General features: G+C 35.2%; 1 protein-coding gene across 1 annotated transcript in view; it reads left to right on the top strand.

Moving 5' to 3' along the window:
* Nucleotides 1-22,157, top strand: part of AMPH (amphiphysin) — a 105,765-nt gene that overhangs the window by 54,373 nt on the left and 29,235 nt on the right. The window contains exons 6-10 of the mRNA XM_029283179.1: nt 1,708-1,815; nt 3,804-3,889; nt 4,423-4,498; nt 11,477-11,559; nt 14,755-14,896. Of these exons, the coding sequence (XP_029139012.1) occupies nt 1,708-1,815; nt 3,804-3,889; nt 4,423-4,498; nt 11,477-11,559; nt 14,755-14,896 (495 nt within the window). The remainder of the gene's footprint in view (nt 1-1,707; nt 1,816-3,803; nt 3,890-4,422; nt 4,499-11,476; nt 11,560-14,754; nt 14,897-22,157) is intronic.

The following is a 22,157-nucleotide window of genomic DNA, read 5'->3' as shown; positions in this document are numbered from 1 at the left end:
GTCAAGGCATACACTACTACTTTATGTTCTCCTAACATTTGGAATAGTACATTTTTTACTTTCTTTACTTTTAATTACTATATTTGGCTAATGAGTGTATTCACCAACCTGATTGGTCAATGAGTTTTGTGTTTAATGTCTTTGGGTTTTTTTAATCTGACAAGTAGTAAGTTGTCTTATAGTATCAGCACTTTGAGGTAGAGCGAGGCAAGAAGCATATCCTAGCTCCATCTGTATTGCAAGGCTACATTAACAAATTGTTGCAAGTCTGAAAATACACTTTTCCTCCCTAATTTTTACAGTCCAAACTAGGTAGGATCCATTCTGAAATGTTTGCTATGCTTCTATTCTTTCTGTGGGCTCAGCTGCCTCTTCTCTGACCATTGCATAGTCTGTGGCTTTTCCTCCTATCTGCCAAGGTCATTCCCACATATTGTTACACCTAGACCTTTCATTGATGAATGTTCTTAAAACATTTTGCTGCTCTGTTTGAGTCTAATTTTGGAATTAAATGTTTGATTTTTAATATTAAGACTATTCTATTGTTTCCATTATTTTGCATGTTTTATGTGTAATACTATTTTAATCCTTATAACAAATGAGTAATAGCAATAAAAGTACTATTTTTAACAGCTGAAGTATTCTTTTGATTATTTTTGTTGATTTATATACATTGCTGAAAAGTAGGAACCGAATACTTTAGTGATGGTTTTATTTTATTTTTTATCTTTGGAGAAGATTTCATATGTTTTCAATAAAGTCTGGGGCAGCAAATTTTAAAATGCATGTTAAATATGATATGAAATTTTAGAAGTTCAGCCTAGGGGAAACAAAGTCTGCAAGGTTTTGAAAATGTGTGTTTGCTTTAGTCAAGTTTTCAATTTGAAAAATACAATCTATATGCCTGGATTTTTTTTAAATAAAAATAACCCCTACATTTGTGGTTCTCTTTATCATTTTAATTTCATAACAATTTTTCAAGGCATGCTAGGGAGAGAGAAAATGATAGTTCAGATGTCTGAATGACAAAAGGGGACTTGAATCTGGGTCACCTTGGTTCCACTTCACATGCACCACCCTGATTAGTTTTTAAGTGATGGAAGAAACTCATAATATTTTTTAAAGCAGAAAAGTTCTTTTCAGATACCTTTTATATATTATATTATATTATATTATATTATATTATATTATATTATATTATATTATATTATATTATATTATATTATATTATATTATATTATATTATATTATATTATATTATATTATATTATATTATATTATTATATTATATTATATTATATTATATTAATTATATTATATATTATATTATATTATATTATATTATATTATATTATATTATATTATATTATATTATATTATATTATATTATATTATATTATATTATATTATATTATATTATATTATATTATTATACTGTACTGTACTGTACTGTATTGTATTATATTAATTATATTGTATTATATTATTATATTATTATATTATATTTATTATATTATATTATATTATATTATATTATATTATATTATATTATATTATATTATATTATATTAATTATATTATTATACTGTACTGTACTGTACTATACTATACTATACTATACTATACTATACTATACTATACTATACTATATTATATTGTGATTGTGATTGTGATTGTGATTTTTGACTTGGATATCATTATTTACAGATTCGCATTGCAAAGCGGAGCAGGAAACTAGTGGACTATGATAGTGCAAGACATCATCTAGAAGCCTTGCAAAGTTCTAAAAGAAAAGATGAAGGGAGAATTTCCAAGGTGAGAGAGAGAAAGAGATGGAACAATATTATAATCTTTATAAGATATGCAGGGAATGAATGACATTAAGTGTTGTTAAGTTGTGTCGTATCATTTGCTTGGGCCACCAATATTCCAAGGAATGATGCTGGTGAGATAGGAACACTATTGGTAGAAAGAACTGTTATCTTAATATTGGGCAGATGCTCGTCAAGGCCAAGAGACAAATCCTGGATGATATTGATTCAGAAATGCAGGAGGATATCTGCAAGCCTTCACTTGAGTAAACCATATATTGAATAAGAGATTAGTGTGAGCCAATCAGATTAAATATCACTAGTTGCAGTACATTGATAGTATATCAGAGATAGCCAATGATTAAGATAAATGACATCTAGATCATGCCTCTAGGATTAGCATTTTGAAATAAAGTAGCATTTTTCTCTTCAACATTGCACTGAAAATGAATACAGAATGTGGATGACACATCCCTGAGTTCTGAGTTTAAACAGATTCAGATATAATTTTGTGGGAGGTGCTTCCTGGATATATTAGATTATAAAGGAGCTTTACTCCTGGTACAAGTAGCTTGTTACTGTCTTCAGTTTTAACAAACTTTTGATTTGTTTTTCAACTTTTCAGCCCAGCCTACACTGCTGAAATCCTTTTGTGATCTTCTATCCTAATGCTAATAGGACTCTGTTTAATCTTGGGAAAGCATGACAGTTACAATCCAACACTTACAAAAGACAGCATGTTCGCGAAAGCTGATAAAGTTCTTGGAGTAATATCAAAATTTCATCACATATCAAATCAAATATAATTGATGACTTCATAAAACCTGTAGAGATTAATGTCAGAAAACCTTAGCATAGTTGTGAATTAGATATCTGTAGGATTTTTTTTTTTTGCCATTTTCAAATAAGATTACAGAACACTGGCTCTCGCTTACATGAAAGAGGAAATTTGCAGGTTGTCAATTTATTTTTGCTCTACTTTCCTACTGATTAAGTAGTTAAAATTGTGCCAAGGAGGGATAGAGATGTGCTTCAAGATTTCTGTATCAGAGCTCAAAATGATTGACTTGGGATGCTCTTCACTTTGGTAATGGAAGTAAAAGCATCACTTGCTGTGCAGCCTTAGGAGACAAAATTTCTTGATCTGACCTGTTTTAAATAGTTACTGTTTGTGAAGAGAATAGTATTTATAAGATAGTAGCACATGGGAAGAGAAGGCTTAATGTTTTCCTTTACAGCTATGATTTCTGCCTGCAAAAAAGAAAGAAAGAAAATCACATTTGGTAGAGCTGTAAGTTTTCTTTTAAAAAGTTCTCATAGGTATTAAATGACATTTTCTCTTTAAAGCTTTATTGCCATCCAGTTATTTTAAGGGATTAGGAATGCAGAAAGAAGGGATAAGTGACTAACATATGCACAATTGCAAATTTGTTGTGATTCTGAGTCAGCTCATTTACAACAGTAACTTTTTCTTTTTAAAGATTTGATTGTAAGATGTCCCTAGAATTTAGGTTTGGCTCTAGACTCAGCAACTTCAGCTAAGTGTAACCAAGCCAGTAACATGCTACTCACATTCTGAGTCACATTCAGATGGCTTCCAATATACCCCCTTATAATAATTATCAGCAATTTAAGAAAAATTAAAAAATATTGACCTCATACAATAATGAATAAGTCTTAAATTCATTCAGATTTAAAGTAAGGAAGTTGGAATCTCATTAGATCTCAGGAGTAAGATTAAAAAAATCTCATTAAGTTTAATGCTGTCATGATATTGGCAGATTCTTTAATTTTCTTTTCTCTTTTGTTTGGTCCCTGACATCTGAAAAAAATAGTTAACCTCTGGATTAAGCTCTCAGATTGACTGCTTTTGTCCTTAATAGGAGTACAAACCCAAAGAAATCCCACCAGAAACAATATGTTGCATTGTTCAGAACTGTTTTGTTTTGTTTTTTCCCAAAAAAGTTTGCTAGGTATTTCACTTTGTTGTAGGCAGAAGAAGAGTTTCAGAAAGCACAGAAGGTATTTGAAGATTTTAACACTGATTTGCAAGAAGAACTACCATCTTTATGGTCAAGGTATATTGTTTGGAAAGTTATGTCCTTCATCTTTTTATTTCCCAAAAGCTTTTTAAAAATTAAATTGTTGTTTCTCTATGATCTTTTAATGGCATCTTTGTACCCTATGTAACTATGATTCAAAAGTGGAGCTTGTTGAGAAACTAAATCTTAATTTTATTTTCATTAAGTGTTAGAGACATCTTAGATCTAACTCAATGAGGGAACAAACAAAAATAATGAAAACAAAAGGGCGAACCTTGTGCTTCCATAGTTGCTTCATTGATATCCATTTTGTAGAGCAAGCCCAAGCAATAGGGATCTGCCCTATGGAGATAAATGTATCTAAAGAAAGCTTAACTTAAGCTTAGTATCATGCTAGAAATTTGCAAAGAAGGAGGTTGTTTGCCCATTCAAGTTATATATCTAAATTATATGTGTTTTACATTTTCAGGATTCTTTGAATAAGAATAAATATGCTGTGTCATATACAATAAGCGGTTTTTCTTTCTTTCTTTACAAACTTTTCATCTTTACCTGTCATTTCTACTTAGGCGCGTGGGCTTCTACGTCAACACATTTAAAAATATCTCCAGTCTGGAAGCCAAATTTCACAAAGAAATAGCTTTGGTGAGTAAATATAGATATATAGATGATATAGAGATAGAGAGAGATATAGATAGATAGATAGATAGATAGATAGATAGATAGATAGATAGATAGATAGATAGATAGATAGATAGATAGATAGATAGATAGATAGATAGATAGATAGATAGAAATACAATGTAGAAGTAACGTAGGAAAAAGATATGAATTGGATTAAAATATAAAGCTGACAAGAAGTACATATTTAATCTGTAACTGCAGCAGTCTCTTTTTGTGAGTAAAAATTATTGCTCTAATTATAATTATTGAAGAAGACTAGACTAATGCTAAAATTAGTATAGCAATATTCATCATTTGTTAAGTTGATTCCTTGACTTTGTTGTTGCCCAGATTGTGTGGTTAACCCTGTATCTTGCTTGTGCTGGTTCTTTTTTATATCAATTCCTATGTTTGTTTGTTTGTTTTTCTTGGTTCTTTTTCCATTAGCCACCAGAGTGATATACTTGAGATGGACACTCATGTAGAATGAATGAATGAATGAACAAATGAATGAATGAATGAATGAGAACTTACTGGATGATATGATAATAATAAAACAAGTAAGCTTTCAGCAATTGGAATTTAAGAGAAGAGTTATGCTTCTCAAGCCAAAAAACAACAACAACAACCTATGAATGATTTTGAACTTACTTCGTACAATAAAGCAAGATGAGCTTATTAGCATAATCATAAATGTCAGCCTAGATTACAGGTGGACCTTGACTTATGACTGTAATGGAGTCTGCCCATTATGGTCACAAGTCATGATCATCTCACTTAACAAGTCTCATTTCCACGTCCTCCTCAGAGTCTCCACAGTCTTGGGCCTGCTTTGCCACTCCACCAAATCCCATGCCTTCCTTTTCACCCCCATCACCCATCATGCACTTATCTTATGCAGCTCTCCAGAGTTTCAGATATCTGCAGAAGGCAAGTGACCTACACCCCCAACCTCCAATCTCTCACTTACCATTTATTTATTTAATAATAATTAATTAGCTGCCCATCTTACTACAAGGTAACTCTGGGCAGTTTACAATATTAAAAGATAAAACTATATAAATAAAATACTCCAAAAATATAAAAATATAAAATACAATAGCTAAAAGTTGGGGAGGGAGGGAGTAGAATGAGCAGGTGGGATCCGATATTAATCTGTCAACCATCTCCAATGTGAAGCCTCCTTTTTGGAGCCCCAAGACAAGTTGCAGAGCTCTTGCACAAGACTGGGAGAGTTGGAGCAGAGCTCACTCCAGGGTGCAAGGTGTTCCAAAGCGCAGGGGCAATGGCAGAGAAGGCTCTTCTCCTGGATCCTACCAGCCAGAATACCCTAGCTAATGGGGCCTGCAGTATGCCTCTTCTGCTTGCATGATTAGGATGGGCCAATCTCAATGAGATGAGACAGTCCCTCAAGTAATGTGGACCTATGCCATAAAAGGCTTTAAAGGCGATTACCAACACCTTAAATTGCATCCAGAAGCAAACCAGCAGCCAGTGTAGCTCACAGAGCAGTGATGTTACATTGGCCACCCCTTGGGGCCCCAAGCACTGCCTGTGCCACTGCACTCTGTACCAGCTGTGGCTTCTGAATGCTCTTCAAGGGTAGCCCCATGTACAGACTGTTGCAATAGTCCAGCCATGAGATGATTAGGACTTGAATGACTGAGTGCAGGACTCCTGATTTTGTAGATCTCCAGAGCTTTGGTGTTCATATTGGAGAAGGGGAGCAGGCCACTCCACCTTTCATTCTCCCTAGGCTGTGTGATATGGTCCCAGAAACACCATTTTCTGGGACTGCGCCATGCAGCCTCAGGGACACTAAGGGATAGAACTCATGTTGAAGAGGGAAAACATGCCACTCCACCCCCTTGGAATCCCTGCAAACTACATGCCATGGTTCTGGAGGCAGGTGGCACAATTAATTGCAGCTGCTGTGAAAATGATGCCCACTTCTGGGACTGTGTCACACATGAATGCAAGTTTTGAAGCTCCAGAGATGTTCCAAAGGTAATCAGTGTTTGGGGGGTGGAGGGAAAGGTGTGGGAACCAGTAAGGTGGAAAGCATGCCCAAAATCTGTGGGGGCCTGGTGGGAAGAGGGATCTGGGTCATAAATAGCTTTTGAGGCATCATCGTAACTTCAAATGGTTGGTAAGGTCATAGACTGAAGACTACCTATACCCCTCTTTTCTCAATGACTGGACTATGTTACAGTGGTGCACTATTGGAAGGCTTGAGATCACCACAGAGATAATCTGTGTCCTTGCTAAGAGTTGACACAGATTTGATGGCACATAATAAATCAATCATTTTATAAACTATTTTTTGATTAATGTAGTTAGTAAAATGAAGCTCCATGTTTAATAGTCACAGAGTTTTTTGTTTGCAAATACATAGTGTTTGGTGTATTTGTTTGGTGTATGTGTTGGTAATCTACTGATGATGATGATGATATTATTATTATTATTATTATTATTATTATTATTATTATTATTATTATTATTATTATTATTAATAATAATAATAATAAAGTTGGAAGGGACCTTGGAAGTCATCTAGTCCAATCCCCTGCTCAGGCAGGAAACCCTATACCATTTCAGACAAATGGCTGTCCAGTCTCTTCTTAAAAACTTCCAATGTTGGAGCATTCACCTCTTCTGGAGGCAGGTTGTTCCACTGGTTAATTGTTCTATCTGTCAGGAAGTTTCTCCTTAGTTCTAGGTTGCTTCTCTCTTTGATTAGTTTCCATCCATTGCTTCTTGTCCTGCCTTCAGGCACTTTGGAGAATAGCTTGACTCCCTCTTCTTTGTGGCAGCCCCTGAGATATTGGAACACTGTTATCATGCCCCCCCCCTTGTCCTTCTCTTCATTAAACTAGACATACCCAATTCCTTATATGTTTTAGCCTCCAGTCCTCAAATCATCTTTGTTGCTCTTCTCTGTTCTCTTTCTAGAATCTCAACATCTTTTCTACATCGTGGTGACCAAAACTGGATGCAGTATTCCAAGTGTGGCCTTACCAAGGCATTGTAAAGTGGTATTAACACTTCATGTGATCTTGATTCTCTCCCTCTGTTAATGCAGCCTAGCACTGTGTTGGCCTTTTTGGCAGCTGCAGCACACTGCTGGCTCATATTTAGGTGATTGTCCACTAGGACTCCGAGGTCCTTCTCACAGTTACTACTATTGAGCAAGGTACCCCCTATACTATACCTGTACATTTGGTTTTTCTTGCCTAAATGTAGAACCTTGCTTTTTTCACCATTGAATTTCATTTTGTTAGATAGTACCCAGTGTTCCAAGTCTGTCCAGATCCTTCTGTATCTTAAGCCTGTCTTCTGGAGTGTTGGCTATTCCTGCCAGCTTGATGTCGTCTGCAAATTTGATGAGTTTCCCATCTATCCCCTCATCCAAATCATAGCTGAAGATGTTGAAGAGCACTGGACCTAGAACAGAGCTCTAGGGCACCCCACTACACACTTCCCCCCATGTAGATGCAGTTCCATTGAGGACCACACACTGAGTATGGCTGGTCAGCCAGCTATAAATCCATCTGGTGTTGATGCTGTCTAACCCACATTTTTCTATCTTATCAAGTAGTAGGTTGTGATCTACTTTATCAAATGCCTTATTGAAGTCCAAGTAAATTATATCCACAGCATTCCTCTGGTCCACTAATTTTGTCACTTGGTCAAAGAATGCAATAAGATTTGTCTGGCATGATCTGTTTTTGACAAACCCATGTTGGCTTTTAGTAATGACTTTGTTTGCCTCTAGGTGTTTGCTGATTCATTGTTTGATTATCTTTTCCAGAATCTTCCCAGGTATTGAGGTCAGGCTGATAGGTCTGTAGTTTCCTGGGTCTATTTTTTTCCCTTTTTTGAAGATGGGACTACATCAGCTCTTTTCCAGTCCTCTGGTAGTTCCCCAGTGCTCCAGGATCTTTGAAAAATATAGTTCAGTGGTTCTGAAATCACATCTGCCAGTTCCTTGAGAACCTTGGGGTGTAATCCATCTGGTCTTGGTGATTTGAACTCATCTAGGCTGGACAGGTGCTCACTTATTATTTTCTTGCTTATCTTAACTTGTGTGTCTATTCTGTTTTTTATGGCACTATTTTTGATAGATTGGTCTGTTTTTTCCCTTTGTGTAAAGACAGATGCAAAAAACAAGTTAAATAGTTCTGCTTTCTCCCTGTTGCTTGTCACCTTCTTGCCACTTTCCCCCACTAATGGACCAATCATTTTCTTAACTTTTTTTCTTGTTTTTTACATGTTGAAAGAAGCTTTTTTTGTTATTTTTTACTTTGGTCGCAAACCTTAGTTCATTTTGAGCCCTAGGGCAGGGGTCCCCAACCCCCGAGCTACTGCTCACTACCTGGCTCTGAGCCAATTAGAACTGGGCTCGAAAGTGGCAAGCACGCTCACGCATGCATCTTCTCTTGCACAAGCGGTGGCCGAGCTCATGCAAACGTGTTCACACGTGTGCTTGCCCACCATTTGCACAAAACCATCCCCTCTCCTCCTCCCCTAACGGAAATGTTGGGGAACTCTGATTTAGGGTAATCTAGATTGACTGATTAGTTAGATTTGACCTGGGATATTCAGATATTAGTTGATAATTTTAAAGATATTGTTATTGTTGCATCAGATTGGTTTAGCTGTTTATCAATTAGTCAGAATAGATCTGGAAGGGATCTAGGACATCTATTAGTCCAACCCTCTGCTCAAGTAGGAGACCCTATACAATTTGAGATAAATGGTTCTTTTCTTAAAAATCTCCAGTGATGAAGCACCTACAATTTCTGAAAGCAAGTCGTTCCACTGGTTAAGTATTCTCACTTAGGAAATTTCTCTAGAATTCTCCTTAATTCCAGGTTGCTTCTCTCCTTTGTTTCCATCCATTGTTTCTTGTCTTGCCTTCTGATGCTTGGCCCCCTCTTTTTTTTGGCAGCCCCTCAAATATTGAAATACTGCTATCCACTGTTCTCCACTTTCTCAGGTTCAAACTGTTCCCAGATAACTTGGCAGGACTCTTCTCCAGGCATCTTCTCTGGACCTGGAACAAGGCCAGCACCCAACTAGGAACAAATCCAGTCAATTTTATCCAAAAGAAGCTACAAAATTCCTCCACATGCCTCTTTTAGAGTTTCTCTATGCCCAACAGGGCATCCAAAGTAGGACTGCAGGGGGGCAATCTGCAGATGCAATAAGGGTAGAGAAGTACTGGTACTTCACTGCCTTTATTGCTACAAGGTAGGCCTTAATAGCAGCGCTGATCCATGGTCAAGTTTGTCCTTCACTGAATACCAAATTAACTAGATTGTGATAGTTTTATCAGTGTATCTATTTTCTATCTTAGTAGATTCAATGTTAATTGATTTGAATATTAAATTGAAGTCATTCTCAGCTTCAGAGTGATGCCACATATATTGCACAGTATTAATAGCTATAAAGGCAGTTTTATAAATATCAGGTAAGCAACTGCACAAGGAATCATAGTTGATTTCTGCTGGCCATTTTAATTTTGTATTTTCAGATTTCAACCCTGGAAAAGAAGGCATATTTAGATCTGATGCAATGAAGATCTTTACAAATAAATTTCACTGCTGTAACATTTATTATGTTGGCCTTAATTTTTTTCTTCAAGTCAGTTGTATGTCTATATAGAAGATTGAATAGTAAGTAAAGATTTTGGGGTTCTGGCCCCCAAAAGCATATCTCCCCAATGACGAAAAGCCTCATGTAACAAGGTCCCTCTTGAATATGGTACTTCAGGTTGAGTGGAAGAAAGGTAATTGGAGTGCAATATAGCTGTTTCTTCTATGCTGCATCAGAAGAATTGAACCCCATTAAAATATCTCCTCTCCTCTTCAGTCACTCCAAGTATTTCTCTTTCTTCTCTTCTCATTAAAATACATTAATGAACACAGCACAAGCTATCCTCAAATTTCAGATGAGTGAAATCTTCCATACTAATTATATGGGCTGTAAATATTTGGATAAACACTAGATGGCAATGGTAATTTCATGGTTTAATTTGCTGCCATCTACTGATCATCTGGAGTTGCTGCTCAAATTTATTAAGCCAATTTTCTTTCCTCTTATTACCTCACAAAGAAGGAGGAGGAAAATGAATGGACGATTGGCAGCAGTTTCCTAGAAAGGTATCCATACCCCACTTCTAGTGCATATTCAGGCTTTTATTGCAACAATAAATTTAGTACTAGAAGAAGAGGAGGTGATAGTGCCAGCACCCTCTCATTCCCTCTCATTCTCTCCTTTTTTCTATGCTGCTGCTGTTCTGAGATAGCTCCAAATCCCTGCTTGGGCTACTGTATCTGTGCTACAAATATCTGAACAACATTAGATGTGGCAACAAAGAGAAGTATAAATTCATAGCCCTTTAATGCACTCTATTGGTTGTCTGGATTTTGCCATTCAGAAATGATAGCCTACTCCATGCAATCAAATTTGTTGAAGGTGTGGGGTAGGAACTAAGCAGCAAGAGAGAGCCCAGTAGACTCCCCATGCTTGTGGACTCTCTTCTAGCCTTTCCTATATATTGTAGATAACATAACAGATTTTGTTAGGTTTTAGAATTCATTAAAGCACCCTATTTAACCGAAACTTGAGGTTCATAACCCCAAGGTGCTAAATCTGAAAAATGTCTTTATTCTGATTTATATAAATGACACCAAGCATTAATTGATTTTTATAAATCATTTTTTCATTGAATCATCCCAGCAAACAACAAACTCTTGTTTAGTACATTATAAGTATTATGTGTGAAATTTTGCATTTGTGTAATTTGTAATTTGTGTGACTGTGATAATGTCCCATATTTTAAATTGTGTTTAAACTTAGTTCCATTGTATGAAAAAAATAACAGTTTTGGTTCCCTCCACCACTACTAAAATAGCTTTGTTAAAATGACAGTTTTGTTGTGGATTTTTTCCTCAGCTCTGCCACAAACTTTATGAAGTGATAACTAAATTGGGAGAGCAGCATGCTGACAAGGCCTTCACAATCCTTGGAGCACCCAGGTAAAAATCTTTTATCAAACTGCAGCTAAATGTACAAATAATATGACCTGATTAGACAGAGTAAAATAAATCAGTGGATAGTAAACAATTTGTTTATTGAATATGTGTGTTCATCTTTTATATCAGTCCTTATCTGTGCATTAAAAGGACACTAGTTGTTAGAAATTCAATATAATTTTGTAAAAGTAAATTATGTGTTACGCTGGAAAGAGGTTGGATGTTTACTAGAGACAATTAAGGGACCCATTCTTTGCAAGTTCCACTGTCACTGGTAATTTCCAATACATGTGCAGTTCAGTATGCAGTTATCTGGATTTCTCAGTTCCCCAGATTTTGGCAGCTCAAAGGAACTAAAATAAAGATAAAGCTATATACGTGTACTGTGTTTGGAGATAATTTATTAATAATGCATTGTTTTCTGAAAAAATAATTGTAATATGTATATTGAAATGCAATTTTTCATATTCCTTTTTGTAAAAATATAAATGATGGAATGCATTCAGCTGGGAAATGAATAGAGCCTACAAGCTGAGGGAGCATTTCAGTTACTGCTTTCCTTCATTGAGGTTATATCTTCTCCTGATTGTGGTCTCTGATTTCCAAATGTGGGGTTTATGCCTGGACAGAGAAGCTTCTAGAGTTTGGTGGGAATCACACAGCCCAAATACTAGGTATGGCTCCTATCAACAGTAATTTCAGCAAATTTCCTTTAAGGTGTTCTTCTGTCTAAGTTATTCTGGCAATGGAGGCTCAATCTTCCACCCTAATCTAGTATTATAATCTGGACTTCTTAGAGAGATACGGCTCCTAGAGGGATACTGCTCCTTTCTTTGGTTTGATAGCAACCAGATATTCCTTAGGTATAAAACTCATTCATAATAAAAAAAGAATTAATTTCTTACCTGTGACTGCAGTTCTTGAGATGATCATTTTGTAATTCATGCAATCTACCCATCTAATTAAGACGGTAATTTTATAGTTCCCTCGGTTTGCTCAATTAGTCTTAAGAACTGAAAGATCTTGGTAAGAACTGTGGTTAGTCATATGATTACAGGGATGGGGGGTATCTAGGCTCTGATCAATATCAACTGTAGATTGGGAGGCCAGAAATCATCTGGAAAATGATACTTTGATAAAGCTGCCAAGAAAACTGGATGAATGTATTCATGAAATCACTAGGAATCAAAGCTGAATCAGAAGAAACTTGTTAACGGTCTGCATTAGACAAGGTTCAAAAGGAATACAATGTGTCTATCTACTCAAGGCAAAATGCAGTTATTGTAGGCGCTAGCTAGAGACAAGCTTTTATTTCCTCATTGAACTTTTGCCCTTAAACTTTTACTGAAACAATCTGAAACAATTTGTCCTTTCACATGTTATTTTATTTATCGGTATGCTGTGAGCATATCTAAAGTTAGACCAGTTTCATTGATATCATAACTTTAACTATTAGTAAATAGTTAATCCTTTTCCTTCCTTCTTCAAATTTTCAAATGGGAGGAGGAGGTGAATGTTTTCAAAAAACACAAAGGAAATTAATTAAAAAACAAAAAAGTTTTCTTAATCATTTGGTTTTCTATTTCTTTATATGTCTAAGTATGATATTATTAAATGATATAATGCACAACGAGCAGTAGAATACTTAAAAAGATTAAGGGCATGGTCAAAATGAAACTATCTTGCAAATTTCCCCCCTGATAAAAGTGTTTGCAATAGTTTTATTAGACATATTGGGAACTCTACAAGATACATTCATTATGGATTTGTTTTGTGTCATGACTGGTTTGCTGAATGACAATGTACTGATGCTATTTAACTGGCTGCATCATGTTTCCTCAACCAAGATGGGTTGGTCTTCAACTACTTTGATGCCTACCAGCATGACTATGGGGATTGTTCAGACTGGTTTGTGATTATGGGAAGCAAAGTCTATTCTATCAGCAGGCTAAGTGAAGAATGGCTTATATAAATCTTGATTACCTGGAATTGGGAAACCATTCAAATATTTTTAACAAGAAAAAAAAATTAAAGCAGCATCTAAGTAAATCATTGAAAGGCTTGAAGGTGAATGAGTTCAAAACTATATTGCACTTTATGAAAGCACATCTCTTTTGCACCAGGCATGTTTGCACAGGAAATATTTATAAATCCTATGAAGTCTCTTATAGGTGTAACTTCCTTCAAAATTAGAGACAAATAGAATAAGAAAAAAAGATAACGTTTCCTTCTTTCTTTTATTAAAACTTGCTCTTTTATATTTCTTCTTTTTCCATAGAAAGAGGTGGTGAGTGAACACCAAGGTTTTTTGTATTTTAAAAATGATATTGCTCTGCTTTAGTATAGAAAACATGATTGAAATTTGAACAATCATGTATTACTTTAGTGCTTCACAAAGATGTTGAAAACTACATTTCTTCTTATTGAGTGTGATGCTTTTAGAATACAATAGCTGCATGTACCATCAAAATGTAACATTAGTATTTTTATAAATTATAAATCTTAGGAGGTTTTAGATAGCAAAATGATACTTAAATGTTTGGCTCTTTAGCAATGAAACTATAGTCCAGTGAAACTTTACTAATTAAGTGACTAACTCAATGGTTTTCATTTCCAAATATATTTCTTATTATTAGCTTAAAAGCCAAGGGCTGTAATGATGCTTCATAATGAAATGTATATTAAAAATAGGACATGAAATAGAAATGGTAATATGGAGACATATACAGAAATGATATTTTCTAATAAAATCTGGTGAGTGTTGATATTCAGAAGTGAAAGCAAGCAATGCTATATAATCAAAGATTATGCTCAGAGATGTAATCTGAATGTTGATTCTTCACATGTCAGTTCATGAAAAATGAAAAAGTAGGTGTTTCTTTGTAGATGTTCATAATATTAAGGGTTCACGTTCATTTCATTTAGTATAATATAGAAAAGTTGTCTAGTACAAACAAAGTTATTAAATCACTTGTCATAGATAATAAGGATTTTCAGAATTTGGGAGAACAAGGAGCCTAAAAAATCAAAATCTAAGCAAATATAGGATTGGTTTCTAGGATTTATTGTATTTTATAGATAACATAAATAAATTAAATATTTTTATTTTCTTTTGTAAGTGGAAATCTGTAGGTTTAGAAATGTCCCCAGATGTTCCTTGAGAATGAGTATATATATTAACATTTTGCATTCCTCTAGCGATTCTGGTCCACTCCGCATTGCAAAAACTCCATCACCACCTGAAGAGGCTTCCCCACCACTTAGTCCTGAAGCGAATGCAAATCATACATTGGCAACCCCGAGTTCTCCAGCACCTGCACGCCCTAAATCTCCTTCACAGGTAACAATTCAGATAATATTTTGGCACTGTATCTTTTTCCAATAAGCCTTTGCTTTGTCATATGTCCACCAAACATGATAATACGTGCCTGAGTTATGCTTACATTTCCAACATCTATCTGACATATTTTTAAACATTTTTGCTAATCTTGCTGGTGGCAAGTGCCATCTGCAAAACATTTTATATAAATTTTCTTTGTATGAAGTTGATATTGTCAATTTATAATTTATCTCTCATAGCTTTTGCCACTTTTCTAATTCTATATTATAATCAAAGTTTTTCACCCATCTTATCATTGTTTCTTTAACTTAATTTCCGTTTCCAAAATTAACAAAAAATTATACATTTTCTTAATTAATTTCTCATCTGAGGTTAACAAAATCTTATCAAATACAGTTTGTACTTTATAAAATCCATACAGTTTCACATCTTTTTCATATCTATTTTGCATCTGTAAATGTGCCCACCATGACAAGTTGATACCCTGATTTTCCAGTTCTTGTTTAGCTTTTAAATTCCCATCAATATTTAGAATATCTCTATATGTCCAATTTTTTTTCAAAGTCTACCAAGTTTGGATGTACAAATGCTTCAATAGTTGATAACCACCCTGGAATTTTTAAATATATTTTAGCTTTAATTTTTTCCCCTACTATTAACAAAGCATTTCTTATATAGTGATTTTGGAAATACTTATGAACTCTATTTTTCCATAAAAAAGCGTGCCATCCCAATTGTAAATCATGCCCCTCCAAATATAACAACCTTTTATTTCTAAGAGTTATCCATTCTTTCACACATATTAAAACAGATGCTTGATAATACAAAGCCCACTCCGGTAACCCAAAACTTCCATTTTCCTTAGCATCTTGTAATGTTTTCATCTTAATTCTAGCTTTCTTTCCCTGCCAAACAAAATTCAAAATTAATGAGTTTAGGTCTTGGAAAAAAAAATTCTCAAGTTTTATCAGAATTGTTTAAAATAGAAATAGAATCTTCAGCAGTACATTCATTTTCACTGTAGCAATTTTCCTAATATTGACAATTGCAGATTCTTCCATCTTTCCAAGTCCCATTTTATTTGTTTGAATAATTTTATATAATTATCTTCTTTTATTGTTGAGCATTTGGCCGATAGCTGTATACCCAAATATTTAACCTTTTTCATTATCTGTACCTCTATTTTTTCTGACATTTGGTTTTTTTTTTATCTGTAAGATTCTTAACTATTATCTTAGTTTTTTCTCTATTTATTTTTAATGCCGCCATTTCTCCATACTGTTCTATCTTTCCCCATAATTTAGGGATCATCTCCAAAGGTTCTTCTAAGATAAATGCTAAATCATTAGCGAATGCTTGTAATTTATATGTTTCACCTTTTATCTCCAGTCCTTTAATTTCTGTATCTTGTCTAATATTTCTATTTAAAACTTCCAAGGTAAAAATGAATAACAGTGGGGATAATGGACATCCTTGCCTTGTGCCTTTTCTTATCTCAAAGCTCTCAGTACAGTCTCCGTTCACAATCTCTTTGGCTTTCTGTTTGTTATATATTGTTTTTATCATACTTGTAAATTTCTGTTCAAAGTCCATAATTTGTAGTTGCTGAGTCATAAATTGCCAGGAAACATTGTCAAATGCCTTTTGGGCGTCTAAAAATATTAGTGCCAATTGTTTCCCTGGGTGTAGTTCATAGTATTCTAATACGTCCATTATCACTCTTAAATTGTTTTTAATTTGTCTCTTTGGTAAGAAACCGTTTTGATCTGGATGTATGAATTCAACTAAGTATTTTTTTAGTCTCTCCGCCATTATAGAAGTAAAAATTTTGTGATCCACATTAAGCAGTGAAATCGGTCTACAATTCTTAATCTGCGTCAAATCTGAATCTTCTTTGGTATTAGAGTAATGTTTGCTTCCATCCATGTAGCCGGGAGTTTAGCATGTAACAAAAGTCCATTACAAACATCTTTCGATGGTTCACTTAGTATGTCTTGTAGATTTTTATATAGCTCCGCCGGAAGCCCATCTGGGCCCGATATTTTCCCATTTTTTTGTCTTTTTATAGCCTCTGATATTTCCATCATTGTAATCCTTTCTTCTAACATAGTTTTAAATGTCTCTGGAATTTTTGGAAGAATATTTTCTTCTAGATATTGAACAATTCTCTCTCTTGAAGTTTCCTCTTTATCATACAGTTCCTTGTAGTATTCCTTAATTATCTTTTTTATTTCTTCATTTTTGAATTGTAAATAGCCTTTCCCATCTACTAAGTTGTGAATCATTTTCTTTTCCTTCTGTTTTTTAAGTTTATAAGCTAACCATCTTCCCGGTTTATTGGCATTTTCAAAATATTCTGTTTTGCTCTCTTTATCTGTTCTGCCATTTTTTTTTAATCCAACAGGTTTAATTTATGTTTTATTATTTCCATTTCTCTTTTCAAAGTCTTTTTCCGTGGATCTTTTTGTAATTCTGATTCTAACTTTCCAAATTTTTCTTTTAATAGTACATATTGCTGTCTTCTCTGTTTATTTTTCTTTGCCATATATGTTATAGGTATACCTCTAAAGCATGCTTTGGCTGTATCCCATAGATTTTGTAATGTTGTATCTTCTTCATTTTCTTTAAAGAAGAATTCCATTTCTTTTTTTGCTAACTCTATAAATTCTCTTCTTTTACTATAGATTGATTTAAAGTCCACCTTGGTCTTTTTTGTATTCCTCTCCATGTCACTTTTAAAGGGTTATGGTCTGCCCAGGTGCCTATTTCTATCTCAATTTCCTGTGTATTCATCCTCAATTCAGACATCATCCAAATCATATCAATTCTTGACCAGGATTTTTGGCTGTTTGAATAAAAGGTATATTGTAAATTTTGTGGATTGATTTCCCTCCAGACGTCTTGTATTCCAATTTCCTCTGCCATATCAAAAAATGTCCTAGGTAATTTTCTTCTTCTGGTTTTTCCTATTTTGTTGCTTTTATAATCAGTTGTTCCATCTACTATCGCATTAAAATCTCCTACTAGACAAATATTTTGGGTACTCCATTTCTATTATTTTTCTATGTAGGCTTTGATAAAATTCTTCTTGATTGTTATTTGGTGCATAGATTGCCGCTAACAATGTTTGCTTTTGGTGTAGATATATTTCTACCATTACAATTCTTCCTTCCTCATCTGAGAATACCAATTTAGAATCTATTGTCTCTTTAATGTATACAGCAATCCCTTTTTTTGGTGTGCTGATGCATAATAAAGTTTCCCAATTTTTGAATATTCCAATAATTTATGGTGCTGTTCTTTTATATGTGTCTCTTGCAAACAAATTGTATCTATGTTCAATTTCTGTAATTTCCTGAAGATTTTGTTTCTTTTTGATGGAGAGTTTAGTCCATTTACATTCACTCAAACAATTCCATTTTTTTTCTCCATTTCCATTTCTATTATTTATATTTAGGTCTAGTCGATCTCGTAATCCTCTGTTCTCTGGCAGTTCCTTCACCTTCACCCTCTTGTTCATCTTTCTCTTTCTGTTCTCCTGTTTGTGTGGTTGCTCCTTGGGTCATCTCTTCCATTTGCTTCTGTCCCTTACTCTCCCCTTGTCGTTGTCGCACTCCTTGCTTTGAAGTCCTCTGCTTTCCAGATTGAATCCAGTCGATATCTTGTGTTGTTCCAATTTATTAAAATGCCTTCCAGCATTAGCCTTTGGCAACCAGCTTTGTGGTTAGGAAATGGTAGTGTCTTCAAGTGTCTCTTACTCTCTTGGGTATCTACTTTAAAACCACAATTTCTTTATTTTTGTATTGTAATGGCTCATCTCTCACTTTTCTTAGTACTTCATCCCTTGTTGTTTTCTTTATAAACCTTTCATTACTTCTCTTGGTAGTCTGTTTTTCCTTGCGTAGCTTGAATTCATGTGAAATATTTCGTCAATCTCCATTTGGATCTCTACTCTGTCTGCCTTCAGAGCCTCTGCCAGAAGGTCAATGATCACAACTGCTATGTTTTCTTCTCTATCCTCAGGGATATTTTGGAATCTCAAATAGTTTTCCACCTTCTCCATTTCCAGAATCTTAACTGCCCCCTCTAGATCTTTATTTGCTTGTTCTAATTTTTCATTTTCTTGTAATAACATTTCCATCTTTTTATCAATGTCCTCTGATTTATTTTCAATTTTCTGGATTCTTTGTTCATTTTTAATAATCATTTGGTTTTGAGCTTCAAATTGTGCCTTTATATCTAGGATTTCTTCGCTTAATTTCTCAAAGTTACTTTGTGTCTTTTCATGATTTTTTTGCATTGTCTCTTGAATCAGTTTTAGTGAGGCCTGCATTTCATTTTGGGCAGTGCTTATTTTCTCACGTTGCAACATTGTTTCAATAGATCCCTGGGTTGTTGGACTAAATTGTCCCACAGAGGGTGCAGAAAAAGTTTTCTTCATAGGTCTAGTAATGTTTGATGTACTCGTTTTACAGCCCACAATCTTGGGCTAAAATCCAAAATGCAAAAGGAGCCAGCTATTTTAAGTCAAATCCACCTCCTCCATTCAGGTCTTCGATATAAAGCATTCACTTTCTCCAAATAGTGTCTGTCTAGTTTTAGCCAAAGTCAACAAATATAACTATGAGAAGTCTTTTCCCTTGTAATCTCACGCCAAGGCACTTTGTTGTTTGCAGATGTCTTTCAAGGTCATTGTTTTGGAAACACTTTTTTCTTTCTTTCTTTTTTTCCACTGTTTGTTGGTACTGTTATTTCTTCTTTCGCCACTAGATGCCCGCCTACGCTCATTTATCAATATCCGATATTCTTTAAGCTGCTTTTCCCCTTTTGTAGTTACTCACCACCTTTAAATTAATCCTTCTGGGGGTCTTTGATTTTCAGCTCTTCCCCATCAAGGGCTCAACGTTTTATAGTCCACAAGGAGAATAAAAAAAGCTCTAGCTCACCCAGTCTCAGCATGCTGTTGAGAATCAGCTGTTTTGCAGAGCTTTCCTTCTGGCTGGGGATGACTTGGACTGCCTCGGCTCACCTGGCAGCCTTTCTTTTGCCCTTTCAGAGGGGTTCTTCAGTTTGCTCCAATCGACCGCTGCCTGATCTGAGCTCCTGGAGTGTCCCACCTTCGTTGCCCCTCCAGGGCAACTTTCCAACCCTTTCAGGGTCGCTGGGCAAAGCGAAACTGGACTGGGAAGCCGGCGCACCAGCTTCTTCCATCTATCCTGTCAGCGACCAAACCGAAAGTCGGACTCCTCTTCACTCATGATTATTTCAAGAATCTTGACTCAGGTTCTCCTGAGATCAACAACATTTTAATAGCCAATGCTATATAGATTCACCTTTGATTGCTAGCCATTATTTTTCTCACTTCTTCTTCTCAGAATAATTTTTCTTTTATGTCTTCCCATTTCTTCTTCCTTCCCAGCCCAACAGAGGCCACTTTTACCTATAGGAAATACTACTTATAGTAACATTACGAGAGCCAGTGCTATCTATCTTATGCTCAGTATGTACTTACCTAAACAGAATAACTGTAAAAATACTTAAAAGGAAATTTAACTAATGTTCAAAGATTTCATAATCCAAAAACTGACCTAGAAAATGTGTAAAAATTGTCCTGCTAAGGATTTCACCATTCCAGCATGGATAAAATATTAATAGCATAGTATCCATGGGGAAAAACACTCTGTAGCTGTTCATCCCCATTCCACACTGTTGGGTGAGGTTCTGCTTTTTCCTTACTAATTGTAATATTAACTTCATGGAAGACTCACGTTTGGTTTCCAGGAGATTTCTATCCCCGTGAGCAAATCACACCTGCAAAAAAGAGAAGAAAATACCCGCAAAAAAAAGGATAGTTGACTCAAGGCTATGTGGTGTCCACACTGACTGGTGGCATTTCCTTCTGTCATAATAAATATTTTCATTTTAAAAATGATTCAAAAGGAGGGGCAGCATGTGTAGCCTTACGTTTTGGCACCCTAGGCCAGTGCCTGCTTGGCTTTCTGCTAAAGCCAGCCTTGCTTTGAAGATATAGTGCCAGAAGGGGATAGTCCTTCAACACGCCAGTAGGAATTCAGCAGATAGCTAACTCTTCCGTGTGCCATAAATTGTCCAGATGGAAAATCCAATGGTGGCATAAGGAGTTTGATCCTGACTGGCTCAAGATTGACTGAGCCTTCCATCCTTTCGAGGTTGGGAAAATGAGGAACCAAATTGTTGGGAAAATATGCTGACTCTGTAGACTTCCGGTTTGCTGACACAGCCACCATGGACATCTGGAAGGTGAGATCCATCTTCTGCATCCAGTTTCACATTGCTGGGGGACCCTGGAAAGGACCCTGTAGGGGCAACCAGCAAGGAGGGGATCCCCACTTGATTGCGGGAGAGCAGTAGCCTTCCGCTCGATCCAGGGCAGGCCTCCAAACCAGTGGATGAAAGACCGGCCATAGCAATATGGCTTGTCACTAGGCTGCAGACAGCCAAAGTCACACTTACCACCAGGCAACTATAAAGCAGCGGGGACGAGACTGGGTGAGATCTACCTCTCTTAAATCCTAACTATTTTTTCCTGCATAAGCTGATTAAAGTACTTTCCCCCCTGTGGAGGGAAAGGAGATTTTATCCCTCCCTCTAGAAACAGTGGCGACTGACTATCCAGGGGAATTTAAAACATTGCAAGAATAACCTGATCCTAAATTTGAAATTTATTTCTTAAAGTTTGTGGACTAAAAGATTTTCTATTCTTACTGAAGATCTGGGTTTTTACTTATAAAAAAGAAGCAAAATTTAAAAGATTATAAAAACATTGGATTCAAAAGAAAACTTTAAATTAGGGGCAACATCTTGTGGCTAAACCTGATATTACAATTTGTTATTGCTTAAAAGAGACTTAGCAGACAACCCAGACAATAGATAAGACCTATGCAACCTTCAGACATTAGCTGTGTTCTATACACAGTGACAAAAAAAAATTCCTGCATTTTTTTTCCTGCATTCTCTGATTGTAAAGCTTTCAATCTAATACACTACTAAGAGAATATGGATGAAGATCAGGAATAGATTCTCTTTATGTTGAAAGCAATTATCAAACTATTCTAACAGCTACTGATGAAATAAGAGGTTACAGAAAAGAACAAGATGCCAGCCCAGAGATACAAACTCAAACTTTGATTACAACTAAAAAATTAACTACACAGAATATAACAGAAAAAGTAGAACAATTAAATATTATGACAGAAGACTCAGCTGATCAACAAATACATTC

Source organism: Protobothrops mucrosquamatus, unplaced genomic scaffold, assembly GCF_001527695.2.
Source record: "Protobothrops mucrosquamatus isolate PMUCROS unplaced genomic scaffold, P.Mucros_1.0 scaffold32, whole genome shotgun sequence".
NCBI classification, from domain to species: domain Eukaryota; kingdom Metazoa; phylum Chordata; class Lepidosauria; order Squamata; family Viperidae; genus Protobothrops; species Protobothrops mucrosquamatus.
The sequence above is the reverse complement of the archived record's forward strand: the minus strand, read 5'-3'. Positions and strand labels throughout refer to the sequence as shown.